At 41.4% G+C, this 23,241-nt stretch overlaps 4 protein-coding genes across 8 annotated transcripts; 3 read left to right on the top strand and 1 right to left on the bottom strand.

The window, feature by feature from the left end:
• Positions 1–342: 342 nt before the first annotated feature.
• On the bottom strand, positions 343–23,233 carry LOC132259802 (cilia- and flagella-associated protein 298). 3 transcript variants are annotated; one of them, XM_059757592.1, is made up of 3 exons: positions 22,504–23,233; positions 22,293–22,409; positions 343–2,236 (listed from the first exon to the last, which is right to left on the bottom strand). In XM_059757592.1, the coding sequence occupies exons 1-3, from the start codon at positions 23,146–23,148 to the stop codon at positions 2,120–2,122; spliced, it is 879 nt and encodes a 292-aa protein (XP_059613575.1). In that variant the 5' UTR covers positions 23,149–23,233; the 3' UTR covers positions 343–2,119. The 3 variants fall into 3 exon arrangements, with proteins under 3 accessions (XP_059613575.1, XP_059613566.1, XP_059613557.1); XM_059757583.1 differs by lacking the exons at positions 22,293–22,409; positions 22,504–23,233 and adding exons at positions 3,550–4,943; positions 5,012–6,671; XM_059757574.1 differs by lacking the exons at positions 22,293–22,409; positions 22,504–23,233 and adding an exon at positions 3,550–6,671.
• LOC132259775 (uncharacterized) lies at positions 9,048–11,274 on the top strand. Its single transcript, XM_059757537.1, has 2 exons — positions 9,048–10,972; positions 11,168–11,274. Exon 1 carries the CDS (start codon positions 9,613–9,615, stop codon positions 10,960–10,962), a length of 1,350 nt encoding a protein of 449 aa, XP_059613520.1. The 5' UTR covers positions 9,048–9,612; the 3' UTR covers positions 10,963–10,972; positions 11,168–11,274.
• LOC132259817 (protein tipE) lies at positions 12,184–16,073 on the top strand. 3 transcript variants are annotated; one of them, XM_059757605.1, is made up of 5 exons: positions 12,184–12,418; positions 13,176–13,371; positions 13,435–13,608; positions 13,674–13,910; positions 14,374–16,073. In XM_059757605.1, the coding sequence occupies exons 1-5, from the start codon at positions 12,199–12,201 to the stop codon at positions 14,420–14,422; spliced, it is 876 nt and encodes a 291-aa protein (XP_059613588.1). In that variant the 5' UTR covers positions 12,184–12,198; the 3' UTR covers positions 14,423–16,073. The 3 variants fall into 3 exon arrangements, with proteins under 3 accessions (XP_059613588.1, XP_059613605.1, XP_059613597.1); XM_059757622.1 differs by having other exon boundaries at positions 14,843–16,071; XM_059757614.1 differs by having other exon boundaries at positions 15,205–16,070.
• Positions 17,380–22,251, top strand: LOC132257119 (uncharacterized). Its single transcript, XM_059753893.1, has 5 exons — positions 17,380–17,522; positions 17,603–17,813; positions 19,939–20,023; positions 20,090–20,727; positions 21,127–22,251. Exons 1-5 carry the CDS (start codon positions 17,380–17,382, stop codon positions 21,649–21,651), a joined length of 1,602 nt encoding a protein of 533 aa, XP_059609876.1. The 3' UTR covers positions 21,652–22,251.
• Positions 23,234–23,241: the final 8 nt, after the last annotated feature.

Genomic DNA, 23,241 nt, shown 5'->3' with positions numbered 1-23,241 from the left:
AGGGTTGAATGGGGAAAAATGCGGGCAAAATCGATAGATAATTATTTTTAGAGTGGAATTCTCGCGTGGATAGTGAGAATACATCTGCAATTAGTGGGCAATTCTCTCTGGCCTGCCGCTGAACTTTCAGGGGAGTGTTGGCCGAGTGCCAGCGCGGCTCATCATCCTCTTCCCCTGTGACACCTGTGGTGGAAAATTAGCCGAGAGGTGCTGAAATGGCAGGCCTGTGAACAGGAAAATGTCGATATGCAAATCTCATTTCCAATTCATTTTCTCCCTCATCGTCACACCGTGAATTGGACATATGAGTTGAGGCGCGAATTCCACAAATATCGAAACTCATTCTGTAAAGCTTTCACGATTTTTATTGTTGATGTTCTCTCAATATTCTTTCTCTCATAATTTTTGAATTTATTTACCATCACTCCTTCTTCACGCTCTCTTCTCCTAGTATGTATATTTAATAGCAATTAAAAAGCAATTTTTCATCATTCAAAATACACACCATTAACAGTTCTTTTTTTGAAATAGTTTCTCTTCTCCTTTCAATATTATTTATAATTTTTATAATATTCTAAATTGCCTCTCAATCAATTAATGGGATCTTCTGTCGAAGGAATAGTTTCTCTTTTCTGGGTTTCTTAAAAGATCTTCTCACTCACAATTAGCTAGACTCTCTTAAAATTCAATAGTAAAGATTTCTCTGGCTTTTATCTCACCTCTGTTAAATAGTTACAATAATAATATTTATCTAAAAATGCACGTCAGTTGAATATCCCTTCACTTCTCATCGTCTTAAACCATCTCTGGCGTCTATTTTCAAATTTCGTGGGTGTTGCGTTGGGAAATTTAACAAAAGGAGTTTCTCTTTCTTCATGTTTATCTCCACGGGGTTTCACTCAAGCTTCAACCATGACTTTTTATCTCTGATTTTCATTTGATGTGTGGGAGGATAAAGTAAAATTACACGGTATTATTGTGTCTATTTCTGACGATTTTCCACTCTGTTCTCCCCCTGTTTTCCAAGAGATCTTCTCCACCTCCGCCCAACTCGCGCCCACTGGGCAATTGAGATTAGATGACATTGGAATATTCAGAAGAATTGAAAATCTACCTCGAGTGTGTTCTACATTTTCCCTCTTGTCTCATCCACACATTTTCCAACTTGATTCATTATTGAATGATGAAGAGAGAACCAAAGTGGAAAAAGCCAATAAATCGATGATGTGCCTTGTTTCCCTCGGCTTTTCTGTCTGGTAATGCTCGAAGGGCAAATTTTCACAATACACATTTTAGCCAGCATGTTAAATTAAACCATTTACTATCGCTGAATGAAATTTTCAATGGTGGAAATTTTTGAGGAAGGAAGTTTTAACAATAAGAGTCTTCGTTGTGCAAAATTATTCGCTTAACAGCGCGCACTCCATCCATTTTACTCTCGCCGACACATTTTTCAAGGTTTTCCGCATGAATTAGAATTTATGTATTTTAGAATTAAGAGCTCATTGTTCCAATATTTACATAATTAATTATAATAATGCTTCTTTAGGAGGAATATAATTTCAAATTGAATTCTTTTCTTTCTTTCCTTTTTAACACTCTTGAGAGACTCTCATATGACTTTTTTAATTTTGCATAATTACAATTAGACTTCCTTGAAAATTCTTTCTCTAAATATTACCAATTTGAAATATGTACTTTTTATTCCATTTTCTTTGAGTTAATAAATCTTTTAACGCAATGAGACAATTGTGGGGAAAAAGCTTCATATTACCTCAATTTGTGGCTTCATTCACAAGGAGCTTCTTGATAGTGTTTCCCTCACGCTCTCTCACTTCCTTTTTCATTTAAATATAATTTAGAGGTGAAATGTTGCATGGCATAACACTGATAATTGCTGCGATTTTCGTGTGAGACCTTAAAGAGTTTCTTGAATGATAAATTCTGAATTTTCACATTCTCTTCGTACAAGTTCGAAAAAGCTTCTCACAAAGCTCATGTCTTAGCTTTTTTTTAGAGTAAAAATATGTTGTGATGAGATGAAAATCTTGGTAATCCATTATTGAAAAAGACCTGCTCGCCTCAGCCTCGTCCCGGAATCTGAGCATCAGCAGATGATTCACTTCTTGCCAAAGTTGAACTTGATGTTGTCCAGGCCATGAACCTGTCGCTTCAGACTGCCGCTATCGGCCCAGGAGGAGTTGAGATACTCGTCGTCATCGTCTTGCTCAAGTTTCTGCAGAGAAAACAAACAAACATTGTCTTTAATTGCAACTGTGACGCTGATAAATCACAGGGAGACTCCTTGACCACAAAATTCATCATGAGACATGTATTTAAGGATACCGAGAGAACCTTGAACATTCTTTAGCCCGTGGGATCAATAAGACAGAATCTCCGCAAGTTTTTGGCACGAAATCCAATGACTTTTTCTGTGGTAAAATCTGCAGTGTCTCCTCGAGACATGCAACAAAGAGATTTATACCAATGAGGACACATCGCCTCCGAAAGAGTGCCTCAAAACATGAGCCCTAATATAGAATTTAATTTAATGTAGCAGAACAACATCAGATAATGTTGGAATGTTTATGAGAACCCCAAGTGAAATGGTTTAGCAACTATTTTGGCCACAAGAGAGAGACTGGTAATGAAATAAACAGGCGAAGATGTGCTGAATTCCTAATACAAACATGTAATTTCTATTTACATGGAAATGTGCTGAGTGAAAGGACTGAGAGTGACACAAAGAACTACTGAAGAATGCTTTTGCAATTGCGTGATTATTTTCCTGAATCAAGTTTCACTTCTCAAGGCCACAAGAAAGTGATTCTATTCAAATTTTTACAACTGTGTAACCTACTAAAAAATTCCTCTTCCAATCAAACTTGATGCATTCGCAGGGCGCTTAAAACTATCTGAATAATGAATTGACTCGTTTTACATGCAAGAACGATTCTTAACCCATTGTCGGAAATTTTATCAGCCTAGTTCTAAATTCATGAAAATGAGAAAGGAAGGCTGATACCCATAATAATGGTGTGAAGAATTGATTGGGATACACACCTCCAAAACACATCAGTCACGCAATCAATTTAACAATTTAATAACCGAAATTTGTGGGCGACATATCAGAAATGATATTGTTGTTTCCGCTAACGAGAATAGAATTGGTCAATGTGGGTGCAGTTTAGGAAAAAAACTGAACACGGAAAGGTTAGAAGTCTACTTGAGTTCCTTCTTTAGCGCTATGCAAAGTCATTTTGTGGGAAAACGTGCAAAATGTGTGAAAATCAGAGCATTATGTAAACATAAAGTCATTTGAAAGCCCTCAAAAAACATGCAAAAAGCACACTTTTTGCTTCGCTTATGGAAGGATGGAGTTTTACGGTCAGTTTGCGATTCTCATAAATTATTGAAATATAAAAATATCGCTCTACGAAACAAGCTGTTAAATCTCATATTTCCGATGCCCCGCCTTCTCGAGAGCCACACCCATTTGTGGTTTCTAGGTTATTGACCAGTATTAGGAAATGTGCGAGATCTCCTCACCCTTGAAAGCTGGCTGAGGTGGAAAGCAGACCTCCATCGATGCTCTCGCGAGACATCTCATCTGCCATCTTCACTTTGAGCTGGTGTCCAAAGGACGCAATGTCTGTGTTGGAGGACAGCAGAGCCCCGGACGCCGTGAGCGGAGTCGTTCCGTTTGGCAGTGATGACGACACTCCCTCTGCGGCTGTCCCGTTCTCCAACACCACACCATCTTCCTCCTCTCCAGGTTCACCGCCCTCCACGTCTTCACCCTCGCCAGCCATGCCCTCGGCGTTCTTGTCCAACGGAGCCGCCTCCTCATCCTCGTTGTAGATCTTGAAGTACGCGATCGTGAGGTAAATCACGGAGATGATGAAGGAGGGAATCGGAATGGCCATGCTGTAGATGAGATTGAGGGTATTCTGCCTCATGTCCAGATGCGTGATGACCAGCTTTGGGTCCACCTTTGAGTAGTAGCACGTGAAGTTCGTCCCAATGCGCTTGTACGCTTTTGTCCAGATGCTACAATTGAGGGACGGTGGGTAGCCGCAGCCCTTCACGTTAGGATACAGCCGAGCCATGGTGAAGAACCACTCAGACTCATTGCCCTCGCCCTGGTCCATATCCAGTAGATCCGAATAGTCCACCTCAATTATTCCATTCGACGGCGCCACTCCATTCATCGCGTCCGCTCCCTTTTGCTCCTCACTGTCCGCATAATCATATTCCCGAATGGCTCTCTCTCGCCTATGACTCCTCAAAGCCTGAGCCTCGGGCAGCGGTTCCGGCAGCGTGGCCAGATTCATTCCCGTGAAGTTCGTGCCATTGGGCATGAGACGGTAGTTGACACTGATCTGCAGACACTCGTAGATATCCTTGGTACATCCCTCCCGGCAGGATGTCCAGGAGCAATTGCTGGCTCCGCGCAAGTACATCGTGTCAACTGTGGTACATATAGCCGGATTCGTGTCAAATTGCATAAAGATTGTGGTAAAGGCAGGATCAATCACAAATGGTACAAGAAAGAGAAATGCAAATAAGCTAAATGTTCCGAGAAGGATGAAAAATGCCGTTGTGTAGAACAATAACTTTTCCTTAAATGTCCTCTCGTCAACTGGAGGTTCGTCAGCCATATCACTGTAATCTTGCTATATGTCTAATAGACTCTGGAATATCCACCTTCGTCCCTCCAATATTTACACACACGCTGTGAGATTTGTGGGATCAAGAAGAGGAAGCTTGTTGCTCCTTCTTCCACAACTTCTCTGGACCACGATTTTGGGCGACTTGCGTCACTTTAGCGCCCCCAAATCCTCTATTGAGCCGCTCTCCACTGGGGTCTATCGGGGGCGCACTGGGCGCACCCCCTTCGCACAGCACCACATTCAAATGACCCTTGAAAATGTCCTCCTTGTCTGCAAAGATTTTAGGCGCTCATCTATATTTATAGTCCGCTTGTATGCGCAGAAACTTATGCTCTGACCTGATATCACCAAATTATCACACCACCAACGGTAGTCCAACTGCAATTCGAGCGTTCAGCCTCCCTTTTGCACACACTTTCACGTGACTAAAGTTACTCTAATTGCACTAAAATCACCATAATTTAATTCTCGGGGAGTGAAATGGATTTTTTCCACTGGTCGCTCTATTGATTTATGATGCATTTTCTAGCACAACATGAACTCTCCCCCCGCCTCCGCCGCCGACTTTTAAATTCGGAGCAACTTTCACCCTGGCGCCGTCTGTATATCGCAGTGTGTGACTGCGAGGGGTGGACTTTCTCCGATGGTGTGGCACCCTTCCTTGTGGATGGATGGAAGATGCGAGTGTCACAAATCCGCAGTGATATTTCTTCTCCTCGCGCTGGCACTTCTTCACGGCGTACAGCGAATTATATTGGACCCAACACTGACGATATATATTCTCCGCTCCAGAGAGGGATTTTCACTGGGAAAGCGTGGCAAGAAAGCTCTGTCTCTCTTCTTTTTCACACACCACTAATTTACCATGGGAAATTATGTAATGCTTGGACGGCATAAGAGATTCTCCATCGCTCTATATATGACAACACTCACTCTTCCTCGCAGAATTCTCCCCTCTCTGTGTTCTCCTTAACAGTGGGCTATAACAGTATGATAAATTTGTACAAGACTTCACGTTGAAGAAGTCCTCTGGATGCGTTTTATATTTTGCGCCCACAAAAATTCCAACATACACGCGAAAAAGGCGAATACAAAGGTCGACCTCTGCACACACAAGAACAATACGATGATGATGAAAAAGCTCAGGAGCGAGCTTCACCCATCGGAAAAAGCAACGGAGCGCAATCACAAGCACGACAAATGGCACGAGGTATTAAATTAATTTAGCTACTTTTCTCCGATAAGTATCCACCAATTGTGGTCTGCTCGTAGTCGACATGAAAAGTGTTCTCGCACACAGTCGCAAGATGGAAAATTTCACCTCCCCGTGACACTTTTGATTCTCTCGCACCACCCCAGAATTGCTCCAACTCCCGCGAGAGCCTGGCTGGCGACACCCCGGCTGCACTCTGTCCCTGATCAGTGGGGCCACTCGAGCGAGTCAACTATGCCTCTATCCATTGATTTAACGGCTGGAGACGTGCGGACGAGGGCAAAGGAGCACCAAAAGTCAATTTAAGCACATAAATGTTGGAGAATCATTTGGTGTTCATGCGAGTGGCAGAAATCGATGGTGGGTGAGTGATTTAATGTGAAAATTCTGTCTGCCATGGCTGGCAGAAGGGCGAACAATATCGTGGCGAATATCTCTCTCCTTCCCAGAAAAGTACACGCGAAAAGCACAGGATATTTCACTTCAACTCTCCACCAAGTAGAAATTCTCAATAAGATGGCGATCGAGATTTCGTGCGAATTCTCCACGTCCTTTCATACTCTCTTCAGTGTCACTCTTTGTCCCGTGTGTTCGCCCACTTCACAACACCAACCACCAAAATTGTTCGTGGCCAACAAGTCACTTTCTTCTCCGTAACTTTTTTTCCTTTCTTCTTGGCTGTCCTGCTTTTTCTTACTCCCACTGGCTCTAAGTGCGGGAGAACACCTTTTGCGGAGTGTTGAATAAAGAAACACTGGGTGAGCAAAGCCCACGAACAACTGCTACTGGCCTCTGCTCAAGCTCACGCGACTGCCGACGAATTTCATTGAACAAGGATGGGTCAGGAGGGGCGGCGAAGGGAGAGAGAACATGAGGCAATCAAGCAAGCATTCCATCCATTTCCCCACCATAAGGACTTCCACGAGAGAGTGAGAGAAAAGAGAGAATGAGAGGGCTTTTCCGCTGAGCTTTCGCCATCAGTATGCGAGCTTTTATGGGCACACATAATCTGGGTTTAGGATTGAGATGATAGAATCTTTCTAAATTGAATCCCCAATTTGTTTTTTCATCATTCGGAATTTTTAGGACATTTCAGACATAAATTTTGAAAAAGATACTAGCGATTATTGAAGAATTTCCCCTTAATTCAATTCCTTATTATAACCTCCATAACAAGTAATTACAGTATCAACAACATTCCCAAATTGCTGTCCTTAAAATATCCCCAATTCCCACCCTCGGAATTCCTTTGAAGAAAGTCTTTGTGTTCCATTTTCTCGCTTCGAAACAAGTTTCCAAATGATTTATTATTGATTGAGGGATGCAATTAATAATTGAGCATTGAAACAATTCCCTTTCGTGTGCAATCCAATCGACACGGACGCTTGTTATTTTCCACTGAAGCCTTTCTTCTGACCAATCGTCACGCGGGAAAACGGAAAAAGCACCAGATAAATAGTTAATGATTGTGCAATAAATATCCATCAAGGCACATCGAGGGCGGAAGCATTAAAATCGATTCGGGGTATCGTAAATTTCTTGGTCAATTTCTCCTCAATGCGTCCGTGGAATTTCATTCACAACATTTAACATTTATTGCCCTCAATCTTTGGCACGAATTTCCTCGGTGAATCTGCAAAAACGCGGCACTGGCGCGCTTGAATTTACAAGAGAGGGGAAGAGCTTTCATGAGCTTTTAGAACTATATAGTTGAAAAAAACATGCGCCAGCAGAAGTGTGTGCCATCTGGAGGAACTTTTCGCAGCTAACACTACTAATACACATTCTCGATGAGCTTTCTCAGGCCATCCTTATTGTTCCACACGCAGAGCTATGGCAAGTGACGTTGAGTGCTGGTGTAAACTTGAAGGAGATGGATATATTGGCTACGTAAAGTTTTCTCACCCACACAGTTAGAGAGTAATTCATTTAGTACCTCTGTGACAATTTCCCGTGTGAAAATCCTCAAATAAACATTCCCTCGGAGGATTTTTCAATCTACTGTCCAGTGTCTTACATTCACCGCGAAGTAACACCCAGAAAAGACAAGAGATTCCACTCCGGTGATGGTTGCCGTGAAGGTTAACTATGAAAATCCCATGTGAATTGTGAAAAGTTTCACGCGAATTGTGGACTGTAGGGAGAATATTAGGAACAGGAGACTATCACATTTCCCTGTTGACAGAGGGTAAATAGTTAAAAAGTTCACTGGAGTATAATTAGATGGGTGAGTGAAAGTTCTCAAGAGAGCCTCAAATGATAAGCCTATTGATGTGGAAGAGAGCTAATCTTGTATATTTTTCATTACCCAGCAGATTCAAGACATCAATGGTTGAATTGGTGAAAGAGAATCTTTCAAGAAGTGAATAAGTGCATAATAAAATAAATTGTGATGCTAATATTTAAGTGAACACTTTTCTAAATAACTAGTAGAAGTCATCAAGCACCAATAGGGACAATCCTCGAGTTTAGACACAACCAACGAAAGCTTTAAAATAGCTCTGGAGACGTAAGTGTGCATTAATTTGCTGTATTATTGATAGAAAAGCTGGGGACAAAATAGAAATGACTTTTTCACCACTAATATCGATTACCAGAGACGGAAATATACCCAATCATATGCCTTACGAATCACACGAGTAACCCAGGTAGAGACATTGTGAATAATTATGCTATTCTGCACTCATATTAACTTTAATGTCGGCTGCATGCAAATTTCCTCTGCTCCACTTTTTCGCCCTCAGCCGCATTCTCAAGTACATGTGAACCCAAAGCGGTCACTGCATGTCTCATCATAGGATATTTCAGGACAATCTTTTTGGGTTTATTGGCCTGAATTTTGGGGAGAAAATTGCAGTCTTTTCTGAAGAGAAAGTTCGGGAATGTTGTGCTTTTGTGAGAGATATTTTCCCGGGAGAAAGAGAGAAAGAACCACCAGCATTATCTGCAGAACGTCTGGGAGTGAAAGCTCCCATTCCAGCGTGTGAAAGTACAGCGGAAGCTCTCCACGTCTTGCGCGCGCATTTTCCACCCCATCGCCCACTTGGAGAGGCACATGCGAAATCGCAGCTCACCCAAAACGTCCTGCAGTACAGCAATGGAGATTTTTCATTTGGGTGAAAATTTCTGAGGAAAATCCTCTTTCACTCTTCCTGTGATCATATCCTTTGGGAACTTCCTGAAAATACGACAGTGTGTGCCGAAAAGTGTCAATCGAGAGTGCTTTCGAGAGCTTTTATCATTGCACATAGCACAAAAAGCTCACAGTGAAAATTATCGCCAGTGCAATTGTCATTGTGTGAAAAGTTATCTGACATTGGGGAAGTAAAACGGAGCAAAGGGACCAAAGGATCCCTGTAAATTGCATATCCACCCTTCGACAGATTCGCGTGTATCTTCACATTTCCCTAAGACATTCGCTCATCATGAAGTTCTAACCACACTTCCTGGAAGAAAGTTGAAATTCCCCAGAAAATCCTGACTTCCGCACTGCAAGAGCTTTAATAAATCATCCGGAAAAGTGCGGGGTGACGTAAAAGTGTTGGAAAATAGAGGTGTTTAGGTCAGTTTTTTGCGTGTTTGAGCTGAACAGAGAAAATCAATACATCACCCCGTGTAATTGTACAATGATTGGCTCTACAGAAAGCTCCATGGATCAATAGTGACACACCGTGAGCTGACATTTCTACACACTCGATCTCTTCGACACGCCAAGTGCTGTGAAAAATGCCAAAGAAGGTTCCAGTTGAGGATTTGGTCATTCCGCCGCAGGACACAAAGATATGCGGCACCATTTGCATATGTCAGATGACGCTGGTGCTGAGTTCGGTGGCTCTGGTTTACCTCACGGTGGCCATCTACATGCCCTCCACGCGGGCATTCAACAGTGGCATCTCCGAAGTGCCCGTGATGTGCACAACAACCAAAGCCGTGAACAAGGATGCCTGCGAGTGGGGCTCATGTGGAGAGTGGTGTCTCAGCAAAACCTCCGGAGCATGCATTCAAATCTACGTGAATCTCCGCAATAATGGCAGCAGTCTCACCCTGGCGAACTGTACAAACTCCGCTAATAAAACATGTTATGGCTTAGACCAGGAGAACTCCAAGAAGGCGCGGTGCATAGCAGACGAATGCAAGAATCTCACCGGAACGTTTAATTGCACTCTCGGCGCATGCATAAACATAACCGATGCCTTCGAGTGTGTCTTCGCCAGCACCGATCCACCACTCAAGTGTTCTGGGAGGCGCGGAAAAATCACCTGTATCGAGATAACGGGGCTGTTTAGTTGTACTCGCGGCACATGTCGCAAAATACGCACACCTTACAATTGCGACCGACGCTGTGTAGACATTCCAACGCGCAACAAAAACATAGTCCTTTTATCCGGCGACAAAGTCTACTTATCACAGTGTCAGAGCGCCATAGACAAAGAAACCCAACTGGAGGTCTGGAATGAAGAGGAGGACAATGTCATGATGGCTTCATGCTACAACATCCAGAACACTTCTTATGGCGTCGAAGCGGTGGATTGTATCAATGGATCCACACTTGACAAGAATGTCCTCACGGATTTGACCAACTTCACCTACTTAAGCTACCTTCATGTAGCCATAGCCAAGCCACACAAGCTCATCGCACCACTTGAGCAAGAGCTCACGATCTGGAATGAGTCTCGTCTCATGATAAACCTTGAGGGCTGCGTCAACACCCTTCAGGATGAGTGTAAGGAGTTCCTTAAAGACTACGGCAAAGATGGCACGGATCACAACGCCAGAGCGCGCTTTCCTTGCTTCTACTCGGACAACAACAAGGAAGTTGCAGTGGCACGTTTTAATCTTGAAGTGACCTATCGACAGTTTCTCGTCGCCTCGATTTTGCCGTCAGTCTTGTTCGTCGTCAGTTGCCTCACTTTGATACTCTGCCAGCGAAGTGTGGTCGTGGGCGATGATGCGAAGATGAGATTTAAAGGATGCGCCAGTGCCGATACAATCCTTCCGCCGGGCAGTAAAAATAACTCACAGCACAACTTGGGCGATGGTGGTGGCGGAGGAACGGACTCTGTTATGGCTCTCTGAGATCCGTCACGTAAGCTCAAAGCTCACAGTCACAAAAATATATCGAAATTTTGAGAAAAAAAACCTAAGATATTCTCATGAATTCAGTAGAAAAGTTCCACATGACAACGAGATCGCCATGTATATAAAACCATAAAAACTTATAGTAGAATAGAATTTAATATATATGAAAATCAGTCAGTAATTCCCTTTTCCACTCTTCTAGGCATTCCTCTGCTGCAAGAAGACCGAGACAGTCCAACACATCATCTATCTGATGACGTTTTCGCTTTAGACAAATAAATTGCCTCACTTTTAAAATCACACGGAGAAAGACAACTATTTCACAATCACCAATTTTCAAGAAATAGTTCTAGCAAGGAACAAAAGAAATGAGCTGTAAATAATGCAAATGTCTCAGAGGACAGAATAACACGCATAATTTTCTTCTATTACACGTGAAAATAGGTGGATTTCGAGCGGTTGCACTCTTTGCTAAAGTTAACTCTTCATTTCTTTCCAATTTGAAGCTGATGAATATCACATTCCAATTTTGAAATTTATAGAACGCATAGGTTAAATTCAAATATTGATCAACATTTAATTCTCAATAGAAACTATATTGTGATAATTGCTCGTGAAGTTGTGTCGAGGGAATAATTATAAGGTACAATTAAAAACTAATTTGACTTCACCTCTGCTGCAAGAGTGTTTCAGAAGAAAAACCGGAAGATATTTTTCTTTTCTTGCATTTGCAATTTGGTAGGTGAGCAAGGGGGCCAGCCGGAAACGAGATACAGAAGAAAATACAAATATAGACACACTGTGAAACAGAAAACCGTGATTAAAAAGATTCTTGAGGTTAAGAAAACGATCAGAGAAGAGATCAATTTTTGGGCGAGTCAAGAGGAATGCGTGAAAAAGTCGAGAAACTTCACAAACACCAAAAACTAATGAATATTCGTATATAACAAAAATCTTAAAGCAAAAGTTGTTAGGTAACAAAGAACAAAAAATTTTAGTGAAAAAGAGAGTATATCTAAAACAAATTCGATAGTAAATTGATATTGAGATAAAGAAATTCCCAATCGATTTCTTTTCCTATGTACATAAATAGAATGAGACCTATTGATAAATATTGCAAGGCATTGAGAATTGTCGTGGGAAAGCTGACGAGATAATCGATAGCGCGAGAGACAGAACAAGCGAGACAGTTCACGAGGGAGACTCTGAGTCAAGATCGCGACTACTGCGAGGATGAGCACACACCAGTCCACACACTCCTCGCTACCCTCCATTGGGCCTTCGGGCTCGCCCACGTCGCCCACAGCTTCCGAGAGGGGCTTCTCGGGCACGGCCAGCCTGCAGAACAGCAAATTGAGCATCAACTCCAAGCCACAGTCCCCGCAGCCGCCGCCTCTGCCGGAGGAGCCGACATTCCTGGAGAAAGCGAAATTTTATACATCACTATGTTTAGGTGAGTCACCACCGCACTTCCCAGCAATTTCCATCAGCACTCAAATTAATTCGTGCCAAAATTCCCCTTCGCTGAGGGGCGTTTTCAAGAGGATGGCGTCATTTCCCTCTTTCAAGCATTTAATTAATTGATGTTCCCTATGGAGTGATTGAGAATGATTAGTACGGCATTACTTTCGCCCCCTGAGGAATTTAGGCATTAATGCTATTTTTGTGGCTTCGAAAATGCTCTCAATTTGCCCAAAATTCATTAAGGATGGTTTAAAACAATTTCCTTACGTAATTAAAGTACAGCTTAAACTCAGTGATGTGAAATTGCGTGTGTGTGTGTTTTTAAATTCACTTGTTGTAATTTGATATTTGCAAGCATAATGGAACATCCATTACTCTCTCCTTGCATCTCGTTCTGATATCACAATAAATTATGTAAAAATTGTGCTCAATTATTTAAGATTAATATCCCATCAGACAATCCATTTTGCTATTACACTCTGATGATTGATCGTGATATTTCGGTTTTTATAATAAAACATTCACAAAGTCTGTAATTAATATTTTAACCCTCGCAGAGTCACAAGAAAATCACGCAAAAACTATTAATTGAGAGACACTTATATCTTATACGGATTATATCTTTACGAAAATACAGAAATTTGAAATAAGGAATTCTGTCAGTTCCAAAAAAAAATTTAAAAGTAGCAAAAGACAGAACAAGGGTTAACTAATTTTCTAACACTTTTCCCACTCAATCATTTCAGGAACTACAGCAATTTTATCAGTGTTTGCCTTCCTCTTTTTGATACCATTCGTCGTGGATCCGGCAATCTCCACGATTGTCGCTGACTACGATCCCATTCCCGTGACCTGTATCGTGGTGGATCACTCGTACGCCGAGGGATTGAGGAACTGCACTTGGAGCTCATGCAGAGAAGGATGCACAACGGCGCCGCTCAAGTACAGTTCATTCTATATTCAAGTCACATTCGAGTGTATCTCATGGGCAATCTTTCTCTGCAGATGTCACCAATTGCTGGTAAATTACACTAAGATTCCGTGGCACGAGTGGCAAAAGGAGCCAAGAGACATCACAGAAGTGACATGGGATGTGGGCGACACGAGATTCCTTGTGAATTCCGAGGGGTGCGGATATCCGCCCCGCGTCAACTGCTCAGAATTTGCCAAACAATTCGGGTAAAGTGACATTATAACAGCATACACTGACTAAGAATATCTGACATGGGGATTATTGTTCGCAGCTTCTCCCACATGGGTGAGCCGTTTCCGTGCTTCTACAGCCGCGCATATCCGGAAATTGTCATCTCACGATACTCCTGGGAGGACAATCTCAAGCACCTGATCCTCTCCCTGATCATCCCCAATGTCCTCTTCGCCATCTCGATTGGCGTCCTCAGCTATTGGTATTGTCCGTGCTGTGATAAGGCATGCCACAAGTCAACTAGAATCTACGCAGAGAAATTTCCGACCAAGGAAGAGTGAGTACCCTTATGTTGAATTGACCAGTGATAAGAAAATGTGATAGAATCATCTCATTGTTCGTTTTCTCAGAAGGCAATCCATTTAATTTTCTACACGCCCTGCACAATTATCGTCCCAGACACACGTTATGAAATTCATACGATTATATTTTCGCCCATATCGATTCCCCGATTTAATTTAAGTGGCTTTTTCATACTCCTCTTCGAATGTTTTCATGAATGGTGAATTTTTAATCGAATGTCAAAGCTTGTTTGATTATCTTTTCTGTACAAAGAACCTTTCTCTCGTGCTATGATTTTCTTATTCACAACATCACAAGGAGAAAAAAAAATTTCTTTTCACGCTGTTTTTTTATACATAACATAAACAGCATCTTATCTTATAAGTAATATGTAATAATCACAATTTCACTGTAAATTTTGTGACTTGTTCCTTCTTTTCTCTACTTGTATTTCCTAGCAAACTGTTATGTCGCAGTGATGATGAGGATGATGAATTGGATTACTAATAAATTCAACTCAAAAAAATCTATGCGCAAAAACTCTAAAGCTTTTCATCGATTTTCTCACTTCAGTCACATATAATTGAGTTCCATTGAATTCCCCGAATTCTGTTCACGCCATACAATAGTTATTAGTCAAACAAAACAAAGTGTTGTTAATCATTTCATTCTCTCCAAATTGATTGTTAAATTCCGCCATCTCTTTCAATATCACACGTAAATGCAAATGTTATTGAATGTTTTTATGACAAATGACAGAAAATTCTTAAAGAGTTCTTTAGTACAAAATACCAATGCAAGAAGTGCACAGATTTATAAGTTTTCAAATCATGCGCCAAAATCAATCACGTAAGAAATTCAACTGGAAGTTGAAAGCCAGACAACATTTTACGTATGTTTTCTTTTCATTTCTTTTCTTTCTTGTAGTTACTAATTTTCAATAAACGGACTTTGGCTCGTGGATTGTATTGAATACAAAATGATAACATTTAACGAAATCAAAATCACATCACCCACTATGTCTCATACACAAAATGTTCATTTCTTGTTTCTAATCTCTGTGTTATGTACATAAAAGATGTCAGCAACTACTTGTAAGAAAAGGATAAAAGAATATTTGTAGAAAATATTGCTGAAAGTACCACAATCACACCAACAATTCACGTCGAAATCTGTCTGAAATTTTGTATTTTGTCTCTTGTGTTCAGTTCTCTTTACCTTTTCACAAGATTGATTGATACAATTTTGATTTTCTTTTTAACTCTACATCAAACGACAACATCACACAGGTTTACAATGGCTTTTTGAGATCATCTTTCTCAAAACATTATTTTAGGAAGTAACTCAGAAAAAGAATTCAAGAAATACTACAAAACAATTAAAGACAAGTTAATAATGCCTTTTCTTTAAAGAAAAAATTGTAGAAAGAGAAAAGATGTGAGGAAAAGCTACAAATTTCTCCAATAATCGCAAAAAAGAATTTTGAGCACTATTAATATTTCTCTTATTCAATAAATAAATAAATAGTTAGGAGAGTCGGCATATTTGTGAAATTTGCTTTCAAAGATTATCGTATGTATTAGATTATTTATCTCTAAATTCTTCAAATACCAACAACAACCAATTCCAATGCGCAATACAATAAAATGTAAAGTGAGATGAAGATGAGAATATTTCGAGTTCGACATGATGCCTATAAAACTACGAATTATAATATTAAAGTCATTCAAGAGGAAGAAATCTGCAAGCGTATGAAATTTTCCCTCAAGCAAAGTGGCTAATTGAATAATAAATTACATAAGATGTGAATATTTCGAGATAATTTTCCGTTCTATTAACTATGCAGGGCTGTTATCTATTTAAAAATGCATCTCTATAATATCAATTTCTCTGTTACAACACACAAAATATATCGTAAGCTTACAACCAATGGTTTAACTTTCTGTTTATGAGTGTCTTTCTTTCTCTCTTAATGGGAAAAGTAAGGCGATTTTGTATCTTTAAACCAAAAGTGTTATGTATAATATTGACGATGAGAATTACACTGTGAAGGGATAAAATTTTTGTATACCATGCGACGTTAATTTTAATGATTCTTTGGAGGAACATTTTCAGAGCATACAATTTGTTAACTTTGAAATAAGCGCTGAAATAAATTATTGCTTAAGAATTTTCTGCGTTTCACTCTCTCTATGAACCCTTATTTCTGCAATTCACGCTCCTCATCGTCGTACTCGGACGCTAACTTTCATGGGCTATATTTATCGACATTGAGGAGTAGGAAAAAAGAGCACATGAAATAAATACTAAAATATTCAAAAATGCATTAAACAGAATTTTGTCACGCGCGTATTCTATCACATTTCACCCTCCGCCCAAAACAAGTTCTATATCATTACATTTTCGGGTGCGGAAAACTCGTCGCCTTTCCATCCAGCCATGACGAAATATGTTGAAAAGTATGATTAAATTTGAATTGCTAAAACTTTTATGTGTACACAATGTCGATGATGGGGAGAATAAAAGAAATATTTGCCATGTAAATTATTAATGTTGAAATTTTATACCATCTACGCAAAGGTAGAGAGGCGCCAAAGAAGGACTTTCGAAGTTTCTACCAGAGAAAATCTCACTGATTCCTGGGGATTATCCTGGAAAATCCCCCTGTTTGACTTCTGCTCTACTCTCTCAAGACAGGAGAGCTTATGTAAAAGGACAGGTGAAAAACTTGAAATTACACAGATGGAAGATCAGGAAAGGAATTTTTATTTAGGGTAAGCTTTTATATAATTATTTAGTGAAAATTGGCACAAAAGCTTATGAAATGTGAAAAATCCCAGGAATTTCTCTCAATTTTCTCTCCATTCTCCAATTGTCCTAAAATCCATGAGAGAGAATGTTGTGTTGAGAGCTAAGGACGCATGAGACAACATTCACAACGCTCAGTTGTTGAGCGTCGTTCGCAGAGAGCACACGAAAAGCCAAGCTTAATAATAATTTCCATCATATCATTTCAATCGTGCTAAAGACCTCATTATTTTTCCACATCTTTGGTGATTGCCTTTTCTTAATTAAACAAACAATTACAGCGACTATTTTTATCATTTTTCGTCTGTGTTATGAGACATTATTTACGACATCCAGTAAAAGTTCTCTGTGTTCCTCCAGCAAGTTGTGAAGGCAACAGAGCGCAGTGGAGGCGCCTGGTGGAAGTGGGTGTAGATGAGCCATTGACGCGGAGGGAGTGAATAAAATAAAATCATTTGTATTTCCCACCCATCGGCCCTTCCCATTCCCTCTCCCGCACCACATGCACGTCTCCCAAATGAGACAGTGTCACAGAGTTCAGGCAGGCGAACACGGACAAATAGAAGTCAAATAGATCAATATAATTTGCGAGGCGCCAAAATGACGACAGGATTTTCATGAAGACCACGCGGCACTGACCAGTACATCACGAAATCATGGGCAGGAAGTACAAGCAGCGACTGATTCCGGAGCAGGATCGCCGGATATGCGGATCAATTTGCCTGTGTCAGCTCACGATCGTGCTCTCCTGCGTGGCCATCGTCTACCTGAGCGTGGCTATTTATATGCCATCGTACAAGTGAGTTCGATTGGGTGTGACGGAGAGACAAACACACACCCAGTCCCTCCGCACACCCTCAATTGCAATCCATATTTCAGAGCTTTTCAGTCGGGCTTCGAGCCAGAGCCCGTCATGTGCCAAACCATCAACACCACCATGGCCAACAACTGTGCCTGGGCGAGCTGTGGCGAGTGGTGTCTGACCAGAACCAGCGGCTTCTGCCCGCAAATTCACACCGCGGTCCGCCGGAACGGCACAGATGTCATCTTCGAGAATTGCACACGCTCAGCCACGACAAATTGTCCACAGGTGGGTTTAAATTTCCCCTCGCACTCCATCGTCACTTCTATTCCCACGAACAGACGCACCTTTCTGACCATTTCTCGATGAGAATGTTATTTCAGAGAGTATTACTGGCTGGCATTACTTCGGAAGAGAACAAGCTTTGAAACATCCTAACAAGATTCAATGTACCTTTATTTTCATATTTCACCACCCACTCTTTCCGTATTGCAAGAATAAGACAACTGCACTCAGAGGAAAGAACGTTCAAAGCTTAGCGGTAGACAATTTTTTTTTCCCACAGTCCGTGTTTGACGAAAAAAAATGTGCTTCTTTATTGCTGCGCGAAAGCTGTTTATTTTAAATATAAAATAATTGCCATAATATTTTTCTCAGTGCCATCGTTCCAATGTTTGCCTTAGCAAATTTTCCTCCACTCCCTTGTATTCAGAAAAAATAGCATCCAACAATTTTCCCTTTCCCACCCTGAAAGCACACCACATAATAGAGCTGTGAAGGTGGAGAGAAAATGGGAAAAGAAGAGACTAATAAAGGATACTCGAGTTAATTGAAAGATATTCCAATTTAATGATTTTTTCATTCTCTTCTATGCGTGTTTTTCTCTTTGCTAGAAGCCTTACAGCCTTCATATACGCAATGCTGATCATCATCTTAGGTGGATTTCAATTAAAATTTCCATCATGTGCATAAGTTCTCAACGAAGAGTGGCACAGGATGAGGGCAAAAAACCTCAAGATTTCCTAATTGAAATTCCTATGGGGTTAATTACAAATTTACCACTCAAGAGAGAAGACATTTTTCGCTTCAGAGCTTTTAAGGAGAAACCCTTTGAGCGTGGAGCAATCAATTAATTTGCAAAAGAAATAGCTTCTCTTTTAGCGTCACTTTCTCGCCTCATTCCATCGATAGAGACAAGAAGCTTTAAGAAATTTCTCCACCCACCAAGAAAACTTCCTCCTGTGACACGAGAGGCTCAATCAGGTGGATCAAATTGGATATTGATTAAGTAATACGTGTCAGAATCCCTGTCAAGATCTTTATCATGAGTGTTGTGAGGTTGTGTGGAAAATTTCATGGAAAATTACTTTCACCGATAGATAAGAATTAATCTGTTCGATTGTCATTGCAAAGTTATTCAAGCATGAAGTCTCTTCTAAGAGGACCTCTTCAAAATGTCCCTCTTGATTTTCCAGATGAGAAATGATGGGATCAAGATTAAAAGCTCCGCGCACGGCAGATTTATTACGGAAAAACACAGTGGAAAAACTCGTAAATACTCATTAAAGTTTCTAAATCAATTTCCCTCCTTTTCCTTCATTCTTTTCCCATCTTGCTTTTCGTATTGTTTCCTCGATATTCACCTCACGATTTGCCTTCTTAAAGCAAGCCAATATTAAATTTCATGCGGGAGAAAAGAGACTTTTCATGTTACAACGACAAGGGTTGATAATCGATAAGAAAGTGTGTTCTGTTGAATTAAATTTTTCTGTCCACCCTTCGTTATGCCACCCAAAACAAAACCTCGACGTCTTTTCAACTTGGTTGCGCTCTTGAAAGGCATAAAAAAGCCCCACATTTCGTTTTATTGACATGGATAACTTGAAAAAATAAGGGGGTGTCGAACGGTCTGCAAATTAAGTGAAATTCCATCTGTTTCAGCCTTACTTCGCTTATACATAAATCAATGGAAATGCATAATTTAAAAACGGTTGGAAAAGCGTGTGAGAAATCAAAGTAATTTCATGCAATGGCCCTTTTTTCTATAGGGAAAATATGTAACTTGTTGGCCCCTTTTATCCAATCCATTCCCCACCCTTTTCGAGTAGCACATAAAGAGGCCACAGGCGAGATGTGGAAAATGGGGTTGAACTTCTCAAGAACATCATTCACGAATATATCTTTTTTGGAACATTTCTTTTCTCAACATCGGTTTGTGTTTTTCTTCTTGCATTTTAAATAAATTAAACGTAGACGCTCTGAAACACCCTGCGGCTCATTTATCCAGACAAGAACTTGCGTGACTTGTGGCATAAAATTGGATTTGAGCAGCAGAGCTGATAAAGAGAGAATTGTGGGCAATTTTCATTACAAATAACAGCTAATTTTCACCACATTCCTCTCCATGGCGTAGGTAAATCCGAGAGATCTGAAGAAATACAACTGTAATAATGGTACTGAGTGTGCCCAGCTCACGGGCGTCTTCAACTGCTCCCTGGGTAATAAATCATCCCACCCGAAGCCATTGATCGACCACACCTCAACCCTTGCGTGCCTCATTTCAGGTCACTGTGCTAACATGTCTGATCTCTATGAGTGCCACTATGGCCGAGCCGACGGGGTCACAATCGACGCCGAGAAGGACAACATGAAACTCAACGGCTTCTTCTACTGCAAGGGCTCGAACTGCACCAAGATCAAGAGGGCCTTCTCGTGTGATCGCTTCTGCCCCAAAATCACCACCTCCTCCATTAACGTCTTCATCATGCACAACGACAGCCTCACAACTGCCGACTGCGAAGTGGCTCTGGCCACGAACGAGGCTCACGGTTCCGAGCCAGGCGTCAGAATTGACCCAACGAGGTTCTGGAACGAATCCCAGGGCGCCGTTCTCACGAGTTGTCTCGATGCTGTGCGCACTGACGGCCGAATTGAGGCTTTTGACTGCCTCAATGGCACACTCTTGCCCGAGGATCAGATTCCTCTGCCGTGGATGAACTTCACGACGTTCTGGAAGATCTACGACAACAGCACGATACCAGTTGATCCGGACCAGAAATTCCTGCCACGACAGTCCTCTGTCACAATCTACAACACCAGCAAGCTCTTCATCAACCTCGAAGGGTGTGTCAACACCCTGAAGGGAGAGTGCAAGCAGTTTCTCATCACTCATGGAAGTGATGGAGACAACAATACCGCCCAGGTAAGTAATTTCTGCTCAAGAATTTATCATCGCTATCAATTCTGTGCATAAAGATAAGATAAAATGCCCTCCCAATCAGTTAATGCTGAGCTGAGATCTGTATTAGAATTCTAAATGCGAATTGTGGAGTAAATCAACGAATTAATTGCATTCTTCGAGTGCAATGCTCGATTGTAATTCACTGAGTAGATTTTGTAATGCAGAACTATTGCAATGCTCTGCACACAATTTATTTTATTGCCATTTACATATTCAAGAGCTCTTTTAGCAAGATGTTAGAGTTCATGAAAGTTCACAACCCTCAACAAGTTCAATCCACTGACTTTATTGCCACTTTTCTCAATCATGAGCGTATTCTTAACCACTGAGTGAAGAGAAATCATTGCATTTTAATCACAGGCTAGGTTTCCCTGCTTCTACCACAAGAACAGCTCGACTTTTGTCGTGGCGAGGTTTGACCTGCAGAAGACGTGGAAGGAGCTCATGATTGCCGTGATTGTGCCCACTTCTCTGTTCGTCATCTCACTTATTACCCTCTGCATCATCACGCAATCTGTCCGGGTGGGAGACGATGCCAAGATGAGGTGCAAGTATTGTGTGGACGGATCGGATCAGGAGGAATCGGCTGGCATGGCTTCGAGGAAGCGATACGCTCACACTGAGGACAACACTCCTAATACTCCTAACATGCCGCCATCCGTGTCACAGCAATCCAATCCCACAGAACTGAACAGCATCTCCTTCGATTGCGGCCAATCCAGCACCAAATCCCTCATCCCAATGAGTCCCTGCTCCGAGAAGGGTGGTAAGAAGTTCGCCGAGACGCTGGAGAAGTGCTGCGAATCGAGCCTAACTGAGGAACCGCCACAGATTTCTGTGGAACAAGTGACGCCCAAGGACGACAAACCACTGATGATCCTCTAATTGTGGGCAATTTATAGGAAAATGTCTTAGGTGTGCGTAATATCGTTGTAAAAGCTTCAATCTCTCGTCGTGGATCATAATCAGATTATACTCTCAATGGGACCATTAGCACATCCCCCAAATCAGATGCCTTTCTTATTCTGGACCAACACGCCACATGGGAAAATCACAAAGACTTCAGCAGAATTGTAATCGAAGGGATACTTTCCGCCTTCGTGTGTGCAACACTACAGGGAATTCTCACAAGAATCAGCACAATTTCATGAAAATAATAAGGTGATGCATAAGTCTCGAGCTGTTTTCTTTCACTCGAAACATATGGATCAATATCAGTATCACAAACAAACCCATCTCTATATACATATATCGTATCTAAAACCCCAACGAACAGTGCAATGAACTCTTTATGAACTCTATATATTAATATTTGGATAAAGGTATTTTCAATGTTCATGTGCCTTTTGTGTAAACTTTTGTGAACTGCAGATGAAAAGAAACCACCATAAGATTATCTCAGTGTTGAAGCTTTTAACTCTGTTGTGATTCTCTTGCATCACGCAAAACTGATAAAATCTGTTTTCTGTACAAATCGTACAAATAAAGGGAATATATATACTCTAAAAAGAAAGTCAATCACTTACCTTCAGCTCTTCTTGGCGACGATACGCCTTCAGCATCAACTCGCGGCGAGTCTCCTCGGAAATTGCTGGCTCCCTTCCGGGTTGACCTTCTCCGCTCTTTCCCAGCTTCACAATCACCTAATAGACATTTTAGTGCTCTATTAACTTTATGCTCCCCCAAGTTTCATGGAGCTATTAAGTGATGGTATTAATGGAGAAAGTGGCGTCTTACTTTGCACTTCTCATTGTTGCCGAAGTACACATTCAGCTTATCCTCTGGAATCATCTGTCTTCCAGCGAACCAGAGCTGCGCTTTTGTCGGTTCAATCACTTCCAGGGACGCTTGAGTGCCTGACAAGTCCTCAGTGTTGTTCAATTCCATTCGGATGGGATCATGAGGAGGCAATTCCATCGGATACACAATCATCACAGCCCCTCGAAGAATATCCAGCGCCTCCTGGACGTTCTTTAGCGTGAGACACTTTCCAGACTCTAGAAGTTTCTTTGAAATGAGTTCCTTTGCATCTCTCATGGCGCTTTCGAGGACTTTTTGCATCTCCGGCAGTGGTTGCGAACCGCATCTGCGACGAATTGGGTCCGGATTGGACTGGAAACCGCCAGAAGGGATGCACTTCTCTATCCAAGGATCGACTATGTTCAGTTCAGATACTTGTTCGTCAGTTAACTGAACAACTTCCGGACAATTCATCACGCCATGCTTCACTAACTCTTCCATTTCCATGCAAATCCTTCCCACTTTGAGGCGTCCATTGAAAATCGGAAGAACTCCCCTCAGCACATCTTCCACCTTCTCCGTGACCAATGTTTCATAGATGAAGAGATTTTCCTCGCCTCGCTTCACATGAAGACGCACCATCTCTCAGGGGGATTTTTCACAATTTGTTTAAAGAACAAACTTGACGGGATTACTTGATTCCTCACAAACCGAATGGCAAACAAATGGAAGCGC

This window comes from Phlebotomus argentipes, unplaced genomic scaffold (genome assembly GCF_947086385.1).
Source record: "Phlebotomus argentipes unplaced genomic scaffold, Phlebotomus argentipes genome assembly contig_6, whole genome shotgun sequence".
NCBI lineage: Eukaryota > Metazoa > Arthropoda > Insecta > Diptera > Psychodidae > Phlebotomus > Phlebotomus argentipes.
The sequence above is the reverse complement of the archived record's forward strand: the minus strand, read 5'-3'. Positions and strand labels throughout refer to the sequence as shown.

Coding starts and splice junctions, on each gene's coding strand:
- LOC132259817 (XM_059757605.1), top strand. CDS start 12,199: ATGAGCACACACCAGTCCACACACTCCTCGCTACCCTCCATTGGGCCT. Junction 12,419..13,175: donor TTATACATCACTATGTTTAG/GTGAGTCACCAC, acceptor CAATCATTTCAG/GAACTACAGCAATTTTATCA. Junction 13,372..13,434: donor TGCACAACGGCGCCGCTCAA/GTACAGTTCATT, acceptor CTTTCTCTGCAG/ATGTCACCAATTGCTGGTAA.
- LOC132259775 (XM_059757537.1), top strand. CDS start 9,613: ATGCCAAAGAAGGTTCCAGTTGAGGATTTGGTCATTCCGCCGCAGGAC.
- LOC132259802 (XM_059757574.1), bottom strand. CDS start 4,661: ATGGCTGACGAACCTCCAGTTGACGAGAGGACATTTAAGGAAAAGTTA. Junction 2,237..3,549: donor ACCTCAGCCAGCTTTCAAGG/GTGAGGAGATCT, acceptor TTTTCTCTGCAG/AAACTTGAGCAAGACGATGA.
- LOC132257119 (XM_059753893.1), top strand. CDS start 17,380: ATGGGCAGGAAGTACAAGCAGCGACTGATTCCGGAGCAGGATCGCCGG. Junction 17,814..19,938: donor CCACGACAAATTGTCCACAG/GTGGGTTTAAAT, acceptor TCCATGGCGTAG/GTAAATCCGAGAGATCTGAA. Junction 20,024..20,089: donor CGTCTTCAACTGCTCCCTGG/GTAATAAATCAT, acceptor GCCTCATTTCAG/GTCACTGTGCTAACATGTCT.